At 35.6% G+C, this 12136-nt stretch overlaps 1 protein-coding gene across 7 annotated transcripts in view; it reads right to left on the bottom strand.

The window, feature by feature from the left end:
• Nucleotides 1–277: 277 nt before the first annotated feature.
• Nucleotides 278–12136, bottom strand: part of LOC126299284 (constitutive coactivator of peroxisome proliferator-activated receptor gamma-like) — a 633226-nt gene continuing 621367 nt past the window's right edge. For all 7 annotated transcript variants that reach the window (XM_049991071.1, XM_049991070.1, XM_049991069.1 and 4 more), the window contains 2 exons: nt 5229–5324; nt 278–5117 (listed from right to left, as the gene is read on the bottom strand). In XM_049991071.1, coding sequence (XP_049847028.1) covers nt 5037–5117; nt 5229–5324 — 177 coding nt within the window. In that variant the 3' untranslated portion in view covers nt 278–5036. The remainder of the gene's footprint in view (nt 5118–5228; nt 5325–12136) is intronic.

Raw genomic sequence — 12136 nt, 5'->3', positions numbered from 1 at the left:
CAATTTTTTGAAGAGAGTAATAGTGAACACATGTTCATATCTTGGCCACCAAATTCACCTGAACAGCTGCTAGCACCACATCCACAAACCACCACGAATTGTGTGGCATGTGACATGTGTATCTGGTGACATATACGTAAAGAAATCTACCACAGACTTGTCAAATCCAGGTGATGCTTAATCACTACTATATTGCATTCAAGAGATGAACAGACTCTCTGCTAAGCAGCTGGTAATACCATTTTGGATCGTCAGTATAGTTCCAATATGCTGTTTAAACATCCACTGATTTTATTAATTATATGACATTAATTACAACTTTCCCTTTTTTGAATTCATAGAAGCTGGAAATTGTTCTCACATGTTACAATTACACAAAACACTGAGTTACATTTTCTAAAACTAAATTTATTTATCCTTTCATTGTTGATCTACACTAGAGGATGAACAAAGACAATTTAAAATACATTTTGGAAATCATTAAAGTATTGGAAACATTAGCCATAGAGCACACCAACACAGAACACCAATCAACATTGCTGAAGCAAATGACAATGAGTTTCTTTCTGCTATACTAGACTATACATACACAAAGATAATGTTTTGGATCATCAGTATAGTTCCAATATGATATTTAAACATCCACTCACTTTTATTAAATATATGACATTCATTACAGCTTTCCATATTTTTGAATTCATAGCTGCTGTCAATTGTTCTCACATGTTAACAAAACAGAAAACACTGAGCTACATTTTCTAACACAAAAGTTATCTTTTAACTGTTGATCTAAACTACAGGATGAACATAAAAATGTAAAATACATTTTAGAAAATCATTAAAGCAATGTACACATTAATTATAGAGTGCACCTACACAGAACACCAATCAACATTGCTGAAGCAAATGACAATGAGTTTCTTTCTGTTATACTAGACTATACATACACAAAATATGTTTACAGTATGTTTGTTTCTGTTATACTACATTAGGCATACACAAAATATGTTTACAGTAAGTTTCTTTCTGTTATACTAGACTAACCATACACAAAATATTTTTATAGTAAACTGTAAATGCAAAATACATTAAACAGTCTGACAAGTTAGATCACCTCTGCAGGACAGAATTTATAGACTCAGATGTTACATGAAAATTTGTTCCTCACACTCAGGTACACAGAAGTAGGAGTATATAAGTGGGAATGTAAAAGTAAGATCCACAGGGCTTCCAGAGTTACTATCCTAAATCCTTATATCATGCTGCTGCCCTCATTTGTAGGTACAGAATAACTGTGTTGACACAACTCATTTTCACAAAATGACATACCCTGTAAAACTAAAATTGTAAGACTACATAACAACAACAGAGCATTAATAACTACTGTGTGTCATTGAAATTCCATTTCACACACATGAAGCATAGCAACATAAAAGCAGTAAATTGTAGGAAGCATTTTTTTCTGATTTTAAGTTGAAAAGACTCAATAAATATCAAAATGTTGCTACGGACAAATTTTTGCCCTGCGTGTTATATTACTAGAAATATTCAAATGTTATATATTCATATAAAATGCACACTTTGCAGATAAAGTCAAAGATAAAACAGACATTCCACCCAGTAAGGATCAAACAATGGGTGCACAATTTCTTCTTGTTATCACAACTAATATCATAAAAGTAACAGAGATGCAAACACCAACTAATTTTATACACCAGACATGACTTTCAGTGTTCATTCCTATTAAGAAACAACTTATTTTTTAATAAATCATACCATATAAATGTTAAGAGCTAACTAACATGGAGCAGGAATGCAGTCTGGTGTTGAATGCGTAGAGCAGGTAGTGCAGATCTGTACACCAACTGAACAGTGGGACATATATCAAATAACTGGAGCAGATAACTAATGTAACAATTATTTCCTTCTGTCATTTTGGTGTAGGTTCATGTACCACTTTACTATGTGTGTTGCCTTGGTCTTTAACTGGTCCTTGCTATAAATTTATGAGTTGGTTTTCAGATTATAAACTTGTTCATACAGGACCCATGTAGTTTACTGATAACTTCAAAACAATTACTTTACTACAGTATTATAACTGTGATCTCATCATTTCTATTAGTAGGCTCATATATAAATGTAAAGTGGTCCCATGGTAAATCGCTGTTACCTTTACCAACATAATCTGAACATTAAAGTATAGAGTGACCAACAGTGCTGCAGGCTTGACTGAGAGTGAATTTAAATAATATTCAGCAGTCTACATTTATATCTACACCTACATGTAAGAAATAAATATATCCATAAAATAACATCAAGACACTAACATTTACTTGAGTTAGTCATACTACATGTGCTGGCACAATACAACATCAAAACATCAATTACTACATACATACAAGGTATATAATGTATTTTAATAAACATTAAGGTACAGATATTTGATGCAACAATGTCATGCATGGCTGTCTTAATTACTTGTTTCCAATTGGCACATAAATTTGCATTGCAATTAATTGTTTTAAATATACAACCATAATCTGCCCATGAATATGATATGATATAATACAAGTTAAAGCTTTTCAAGGATCTGTTATTCAGATCCTAGACATAATACTGTAATTGGTAAGATTAGTCATGGACTGACATTTATAAAACACCAAAATTTGCCATTTCTTTTACCACACACAATAGAAAATGGTGAATAATGACACTTACTAAGCCATGAAGAATAACTGTTTAAGTGACCATGTAAAAGGTTTTATCTACTGTACCTATGTTCTGCACTAATGCTTGTAGTCATTACTTTTAGCCCAGGTCACATAAAAATCATATTAACTGACTACTGCCTTTGGCAGGGAGCCCTTGTCAGTTAATGGCCATCCACTTACTTGTGCACATTTGACTAGGGTCTTCTGTTCTCTAGGCAGATGTGCAAATCACTATGTCACCCTGGCACAGTGGCTTTGCACAACTGCACAGACTACCTCCCCCCTCAACCCAAAGTCCTACTCATACTTCAGCCCTGCTGGTACTCTTCCCACAGTCAAGCACCATTGTAGAGGCTCTCCATCTTCAGCATTGAATAAAACAGAGGATCCTGCCTAAACTCAGACATAGGTGCTTCAATCAAATGAAACTGCACGGTTCCAGAGAACTTTTCAAGTCCTAAAAATCTACTATGCATATATGCAGACTGAAGCAATGGCCATATTAGATGTTTAAGACTTGAAATGTCTCTGGAATGATGTAGTTTCATCTGGGGACATTCCATGTCAACTAACTTAGGTCTTCCTGCTTAACCATCACTGATTTTGGAAAAAAAAATGTGAACATTCTTACATATCCCTGATATACATTGGTAAAGTTTAACATTCATCAAAGCAATACTGGACAGGACATAGTCACTTACTTAACTCCATGCGCAACTTTGAGCAGAGCGAGTGTGAAGTTCTATTGACTTTGAGCTGTTATATCTCAGGCAATAATTTGTTGGATGAAATGAATTCAACCAGCTTGTACAACTGTAAGTGCTCATTTTAGAATAATAATGAAAATAATTTTACGATACACATTTGAAATTTCTGGAAGTGCCAATGTTTTTGGAATATTTTGTCTACAATTTTCTGGCTGAATATGGCTTGTAAAATTCTTTTCATTGTTAACGTTTACAGTTGTACAACTTGGCCAAATTAAAATTAAACAGAAATTCATGGTCACCCTGCTCAAAGTCATGCATGGAGTGAAACATGTGACTATATCTTAGCCAGTATTGCTTTGATTACTGTTAAATGCTCATCAGAGACTTATATGAATATCTGCATCAAATTTCATCCAAATCTTTGATGGTTAAGCAGGAAGATGTTCTGAATTTTGGCAGTGTGAGATGGAATGACCCTTCAATTATTATGCGATCTGGGCGTTTATGATTTGTTGCAGAAAGCAATGTTTTTACAGTTTTGAGAGGTAGGAAGTCTTAAAATAACCATAAAATTATAATATCTGCAATTTGTAAAAAGTTTTTTTCTCCAATAAGATGTCAGAGTACCATTATTTTTAAAATTTTAAGTGTGTTGTAAGATTTTATTTAACACAGAAAGTGTTGCTACATGGCTAGTACTGATGCAAGGGCGAGAAAAAAATTAAGCCTTCTAACACAATTAGTTAGATCATTATAAGGTACTGAGTTGTTCAAAATAAGGTACATTGTTGCAGTTTAATAATAGTTAACATAACACAAATGTTAACAAGTTTCATATTTTAAAGATACCATATTCCATTATGGGCCTGAAGTCTATTGGTCTACCTATGTCTAAAGCATGATACATAATCCAAACAATATTCTATGTAACACAACAGGTCAAATATTAATATCAGATTATATTTCAAAAGTTGATAACATGTAGGGTAAATACAAACTGGCCCATTCTAGATTTTGAAAACACATGACTGAAATTGTACTGCTGAAAACAGTTTCTTCCTGAGAAATGATATGATATACGTATTTTCACTCACAGTTTTGGAGCAAATATGAAACATGATGAAACACAATGAAAATATATTCTACATCAGATACATGCACATATTTTTGAAGAAAGTGTAAAAAGGCTGTTTGAAGAAATTAGTCATTGACAATGGATTTCACTACATGTAACAGATGTCAGGTAAAATAATATTATCTGGTAGAAGGAGAATGTGAGGTGGACATTAATATTTTTCACATATAAAAATGCATTGCCTGAAATGTGATAAGTGTCAGAAAAAGGATTTGCTGACGTCTGAACCTCCAAATACTGAATTTGAAGTCTGGTCCTTAAACACTTAGATCAGGTGAAAAATCATGAAAATTCTGTAGTCAACACAAATAGTGTTTGTACAGTTCAACTAAACGGTAGTGCTGCCCCATAGAGCATTTATGCCACATATAACAGTCCAATACATATGCTAAGATCCACTGCATGTTTCACTTCTTATTTGTATTCAAGAACATCTTCCTTATTTTTCTCGCAATTACAGTAATATACACATTTCTTTTTTCAGAAAGTAGACATTTCAAGACTTGTGTTTTGCTTTGTGAGAAACTCTTTGACTTGCAAGTACTGTGCTTTGTAATCATCCTGCAACAAAGAAACAGGAAAGATTGATAAGGATGGAAATATGGTATTGAGTTAATTAAAACATGTACCATTTCAAATAATTAAAACCCAAAATAGAAAACTAAACATTACCCGGTTATTGATGAGTGATTTTATATCAAACCCGAAGGACATCTTCTTCCACAAATCTTGAAAATATTTTCCATCGAAATAGGTATCTGGCAAACACTGTAACAGAAAAATATTCCATTAGCATCTACTGCAAATATGCCACATTATGAATAATAAGGTTCCCGGGATGTGGACAGGCACATGCAGTTTGAAATGAAGTAATGAAAAACTACAGGCTGCTTGATGCTTCACATTAAAGGAAGGATATTTCAAAATTGTGTGTGTTGACACACACCAAAGAAGTCAGAGGAGTCTTTTTGTCGTCAGATAAGATGGGTACCAATTGATGTGGATTCTGAATGGCTAGCTCCCTTTCAATTCTCCTGCAACTGTTTCCTGCTCTGAAGAACTGACATGAACTGAGTATGTTATGACACATGTAAGTTGTCACTGCAAACAGCTACACTGATATTAAGAATTTAACGATCTGACATAAGCTGACCATATTGTGAAAAACTTTGTAAAAACTTATTCTTAAACTTACAGAAAATCAAAAACTAAATAACAAGCCCAATATTAAGAAGTGTTTACAAAATACTGAGAAAAAATACTCTTTGGGAACTGTGGAGCTAGTAAGTTGTTAGGAATTGAACTCAAACAGAAAGAGACTGACGTCAGTTTCCAATCAATATAATCATTTATAGTTTAAAAATAAAGATTCCAAGACTTACCAAGCGGGAAAGCGCCGGCAGACAGGCACATGAACAAAACACACAAACACACACACAGAATTACGAGCTTTCGCAACTGGCAGTTGCTTCGTCAGGAAGGAAGGAAGGAGAGGGAAAAATGAAAGGGTGTGGGTTTTAAGGGAGAGGGTAAGGAGTCATTCCAATCCCGGGAGCGGAAAGACTTCCCTTAGGGGAAAAAAAGGACAGGTGTACACTCGCACACACACACACACACACACATATCCATCCGCACATACACAGACACAAGCAGACATATTTAAAGGCATTTATAGATATACGTAAATGTTAATCAGTGATCTGTTCTATCATATTCTGTAAACTCTAGGTTTCAGGATGTAAATCCCATCTTCAGGTGGAAAGAGAGAGAGAGAGAGAGAGAGAGAGAGAGAGAGGGAGAGAGAGAGAGAAGAGAAGAAACTAAGAGGGATACTATATAAAATTAATCAATTAAACAGGTCCGTAAAAATGTGAACATGAGGTCATGTCTTGATTGCATATGAGAAATCGTACCAGCCATGTAAAAAAATCCAGCATTTTTATTAAGTAGTATGTGATGTCCAATGCCAGTGAGGCACAAAAGGGTTCTTTGAGTTAACAAGTAACACACTACATAAATGGTTCCTAACTGAAAAAACTCTGACTGCATCAACAAATAAGCACTGATTGCCTGCCTAATGTAACCTGTGAACCAACTGTGAATCATCAAATATCTGGCATTGACTTAAGAAAGTAAAATGAAAGCATATATGCCATAGAATGCCAATATGTGAACCTCAAAAGTGGCAGATCACATTAATGTCTGCCGTATGTCATGGATACCCTGCAAAACTGGTCCATAGATGACCACGTGAACTGCAGTGAGATGCCTTGGTACACATGTACGTCATAAAGTGTCCACCCCCAGAACTAATACCAAGGGCAGTAGGGAGAACCAAAGAGATAATTGCTAACAACATGGTTGTACCCCCATATTGTCTCCCAAATGTCACCCACAACTAATAGCACTAAAGTCATATTACTGTTTGAATGGCATTAACTGACATACAATTGATACAGAGCAAACAAAATCTCAACACGCAATATATGATGCAATTGTCAAAAAATAAAAATAATAAAAATGGATAATAAAATTGTCAAGAAAGAAAATAATAAAACCATTGTATAAAATATAAAAGAGGTCAAACTGACATGTTATAAATTAAACATATTAGTAGAAGATATGACTAAAATACAGAGTAGTTAATTTTCAAAATACAAGGTTTTGGATGAATCTTTAATGATATACAATCTGCACATACTTCAAAGTAGGCTCAGAGAACGTGATGCCACTCATAATCCTCAGTCAGCTCTAGTGGTGCATTCTGTAACTAATATGAACAGCTTGTGTAACATTAATTTTAAGAGTTTTAAATCATGAAGTGTAAGTTGCAGCATCTAGACAGTAGCCTCAATGATCAGACTGAACATAAACATAAAGGGACATGCAGCAACTATTTACAATATCTACAGTGGTCTCCACTGTAGTAGGCTGTCATATTTGGTCATGTTTGTGTAAGGTATATGTATAACATCTTGTCTCCTCATCTTGAAGGTTGTGTATCATGTCAACTGGGACATGTTGCATAATGTTTTCAGAGCTATGTTCTACTTTCCTTTCAATGAACTGTACATACTACATTGTTCCTCAGCTTTGTACCTAATGTGTAATTCTGCAGCTATGTATATGCAGCTTTTAATGATGTTTACTAGTCATTCTGACTTCTCTGTTACTGGAGATTTTAAGCACCATGGTTATGTAGGTTACCTTGTACATCGTGTTGCACTATCTGTATCCATAGCCTCTTATTCTTAATGTCACCAGCACTGTATATTTGACATATCCTGCACTGATATTTTTGATTTGTGGTATGTCAGTTTGGTCTCTTTTATGTCGATTGAAGGATGCTTGAAGTTTCAGTTGGTTGCCCATTTGGTCACTAGGAGCACTGTTCGTTCATCATGTACCCTTCATTTCTGTTGTCAGTACAAAGATGGTGACTGCTCAACGAAAAGCTTTTCATTTTATCAAGTGTGGCAGAAGTGAATAGACAACAATTGTTTAGCATGCATTTTGAACCAAGTATTGTGTTGAACCTCCTAATATATGGTGTATTGTATGCTGATTTAAATAATTCACAAAGAAAAGATGTTTGTGCAAAGGGAAAGTTTCCAGACTGCACACGAATGAAGAAAATTTTGGCCCTGCAAATTCTACAACGACCATTTGGAAATTCCTGAGGTGAAAGTTAGTAATGAATCCTTATCACCTATAGTTGGTTCAAGCCCTTTCCAAAGTTGATAAGGTGAAAAGAATTGAGTCCTACGAGTTTGTCTTTGAGCAAATGGAAACAGATGACAGTTCATTTTGAAGTAATGAAGCAACATTTCACACAACAGTGAAAATCAGTCGGCACAAAATCTCATGATGGGGCACTGACATATCTGGAAATGTTGCAGGAATGGCTGTTGGCTCAGCTCACACATTGTCTCCTGGGGAAAAAGTGTAGGTAATACTACAGGCCAAGGGATGAAGTCTATGGCTTGAACGCTGTTCCATGATATGGGAACTGTGTGAAGATGACTCATTTCTCCTTGGAACATAGTAAAGGAAAAGTGTGATAAGGAGTGGATAGTTCATTCTGTTCTTGTCTTTGGTAACAGGACAGGATGCTTCTCAAACTGATCCTCTGGTCATTCCCACCTACATAGAAGTGTATTCCACAGTTAACTACCAATCTGCAGCTGTGCACAACATACTGATAGGACTTTGTTCCAATATCTGCCTACTCTGCTGAGATCATTGATGAGTCACTATATGGCTATACCTTGCAACAGTGAAGCTCAATACAGGGTGCATTACTGCTCTCTGTATCTATAAAAGAATCTGTTGCATTATCCTAAAACACATTCTCAATACAGTGTATATGGTATTTCCAGAACCTTTTTAGTCATGGTACATACTCCTTTTATCCACTGCTTCAAATTTCATGCACTGATGACTCCTGTATAAAACTTATATTTTGCAATATATTTTAATGACCGAAAGAGAAATGTAAGTTCAAGATGCAACTTCTCTCAAATATATCTAACTATTAGAACTATGACTTAGTCTTCTCAGGCATGTGAATGCATGAATGATCACAATAGATCTGTACAGTGAAATGACCTTTCATATCATGCTGCACTTGGTATACAATATACAGCCACACATTGTAACAGAACTGTTCAGATGTTTTGCAACACAGAGTTCAGCTAATATTTTTTAGAGAGTTCCATTGGCTGCTGTGACTACTATGTGTGTAAAAGTGCATATCTGAAAGTTCCTGGCAGATCAAAGCTGTGTGCCAGACTGGTACTCAAACCCAGAACATTGCCTTTTGTCACCAGTGCTTTTACCAACTGTGCATTGCAGGTACAGCTCATAATCAGCCCTCACAGCTTCAGTCCTGTTAGTAGCTCTCTGCTACTTTCCAAACTTCACAAAAGCTTCACAGCAATTTGGATGAACCAGTTCTCCATAAAATGCTTCCTTCCAGGAACATGTCCATCACAGAATGCCAGACAGCATCAATTAAGTTTGGAAAGTAACAGAGTGTTACAGGCGCAATTGGATCTCTAACTGTAGATTGCAAGTTACACCTAGGATAGCTCAATTGATATGAGCACTACTTGTAAAAGTTCAGATGCAAGGGCACAGTTTTTATACGCCCCAGGCTCTAAACTTACAAATGATACCCTACTATCATGCAGGCTTCAAAATCTTCATGCTGCTGCGGATGGAGATAGTGGTCATAAGTGTATGAGGTATGGCTGCTCGTGTGAATGAATGTGTATTTTCCTTTCTGATGAAGTCTTTAGCTGAGAACTCAATGTGCAACAGTCTTTTCATTGTGGCTGCCCCTGCAACTCAGCATGTCATCTTTACGGTGAGTAGCAATCTATCCTTTTCATAATATAGTTGCTATTACAATCTGGACTTTCCATTGTTTGAGTTTGCCTAACGACCAGAACAGGTCTTACTTCACTTCTGTTTCAACTATTCGTCATTCCTGTAACATAATTATTTTTCAAAGACTGGAACACATTATGAAATATAAATTGTGAAATAGCATTTACAATAACTGACTCAGACGAAAATTTTGGGTCATATAGCTTTTTAACCAGTCTAGATCTGCAGTCTGATGTTTTGAAACTCATTTCATGTCTACTGATGTGGTATTAAAATGTAGCCTCTTTAGCAGTACAACCAAATCAGTTTTATTCACATTTTTTTACAAATATCTTATGTTTGCTGAAGCAGTAGCAGTAATACAACTCCTATGTTTAGATATTTTTGTGTGGTCTAATATCACCTTTTCCTTTATGTACAAGACTAATATCACCCTTCCTTTATGTGCAACAGACAGTTCTCCAGTACACAGTGAGCAATACACAAATTTATTTCTACTGTCAGTATTGTTGTGGTCTTCAGTCCAGATACTGGTTTGATGCAGCTCTCCATGCTACTCTATCCTGTGCAAGGTTCTTCATCTCCCAGTACCTACTGCAACCTACATCCTTCTGAATCTGTTTAGTGTATTCATCTCTTGGTCTCCCAATACGATTTTTACTCTCCACACTGCCCTCCAATACTAAATTGGTGAGCCCTTGATGCCTCAGAATATGCCCTACCAACCGATCCCTTCTTCTGGTCAAGTTGTGCCACAAATTTCTCTTCTCTCCAATTCTATTCAATACCTCCTCATTAGTTATGTGATCTACCCATCTAATCTTCAGCATTCTTCTGTAGCACCACATTTCGAAAGGTTCTATTCTCTTCTTGTCTAAACTATTTATCATGCACATTTCAGTTCGATACATGGCTACACTCCATAAAATACTTTCAGAAACGACTTCCTGATACTTAAATCTATACTCGATGTTAACAAATTTCTCTTCTTCAGAAACACTTTCCTTGGCATTGCCAGTCTACATTTTATATCCTCTCTACTTTGACCATCATCAGTTATTTTGCTCCCCAAACAGCAAAACTCATTTACTACTTTAAGCATCTCATTTCCTAATCTAATTCTCACAGCATCACCAGATTTAATTTGACTACATTCCATTATTCTCATTTTGCTTTTGTTGATGTTCATCTTATACCGTCCTTTTAAGACACGGTCCATTCTGTTCAGCTGCTCTTCCAGGTCCTTTGCTGTCTCTGACAGAATTACAATGTCATCGGTGAACCTCAAAGTTTTTATTCCTGCTCCATGGATTTTAATTCCAACTCCAAATTTTTCTTTTGTTTCCTTTACTGCTTGTTCAATATATAGACTGAATAACATCACAGTGAAATATCAGCATTTCTGTTGGAGGTTAATATTAACCACTCGCTTTCTTTTGCCCATTGCTAAATGGTGGGACAGAAAACAAATACAGATAGAATGATCAAAACACATAGAGGGGTTACTTCACACACAAAAACACTGCAAAGACTATTCGTGTTGTGTTACGAAATGATTAACAGTAAGTGAAAAGTTGTGGTCAAAGTGGTAGCCACGTGTCCCCATCAATGTCAGCACTTGCTCCAATGTTAGCTGACAGAGGCAAGGCAGTAAAAAAATGACTAAAAACCTGATGTGAAATATATAGATACAAAATTTAAAATAAAAATTCCTTGTCAGCTATAAGATTTTCAAACCAACGATATTTTATAACCACAGACATTACCCCAGACAGCACTAAAAAATCAGGACTGTCCAGGCATACAGTAAGCCTAATTAAGACTGAAAAGTGCCTGGTTTTAGTGGAATTGTTAGTTATGGGGTATGGTATGATGGATTATGTAGTTTTTTTCACTGAGGTAAAATGAAACTCTTCAGTGATTTTGAAGAATTTGCAGTAAAGATGCAAAGATGAAAAACAGGTATGTAAGACGGCTGTCCTTTAGACTGAATTTTATAAGATATGAGGCTGGAAGGATCTGGACAGGTTAAGAAGAGACAAGGCTACAGAGAGGTAAGAAGTAGCGACAAGTGACAAAAGGAACAGCCAGCTTTGTGTCGAATGTGAAAAGATTACTTTGACCGATAACTACAGTTAAAAATGGATGAACCTCGAGCAGATGTAGGTGTAGAAAGGTAGAGAGGGTAA

The sequence above is a fragment of the Schistocerca gregaria genome, chromosome X, assembly GCF_023897955.1.
Source record: "Schistocerca gregaria isolate iqSchGreg1 chromosome X, iqSchGreg1.2, whole genome shotgun sequence".
Taxonomy (NCBI): domain Eukaryota; kingdom Metazoa; phylum Arthropoda; class Insecta; order Orthoptera; family Acrididae; genus Schistocerca; species Schistocerca gregaria.
The sequence above is the reverse complement of the archived record's forward strand: the minus strand, read 5'-3'. Positions and strand labels throughout refer to the sequence as shown.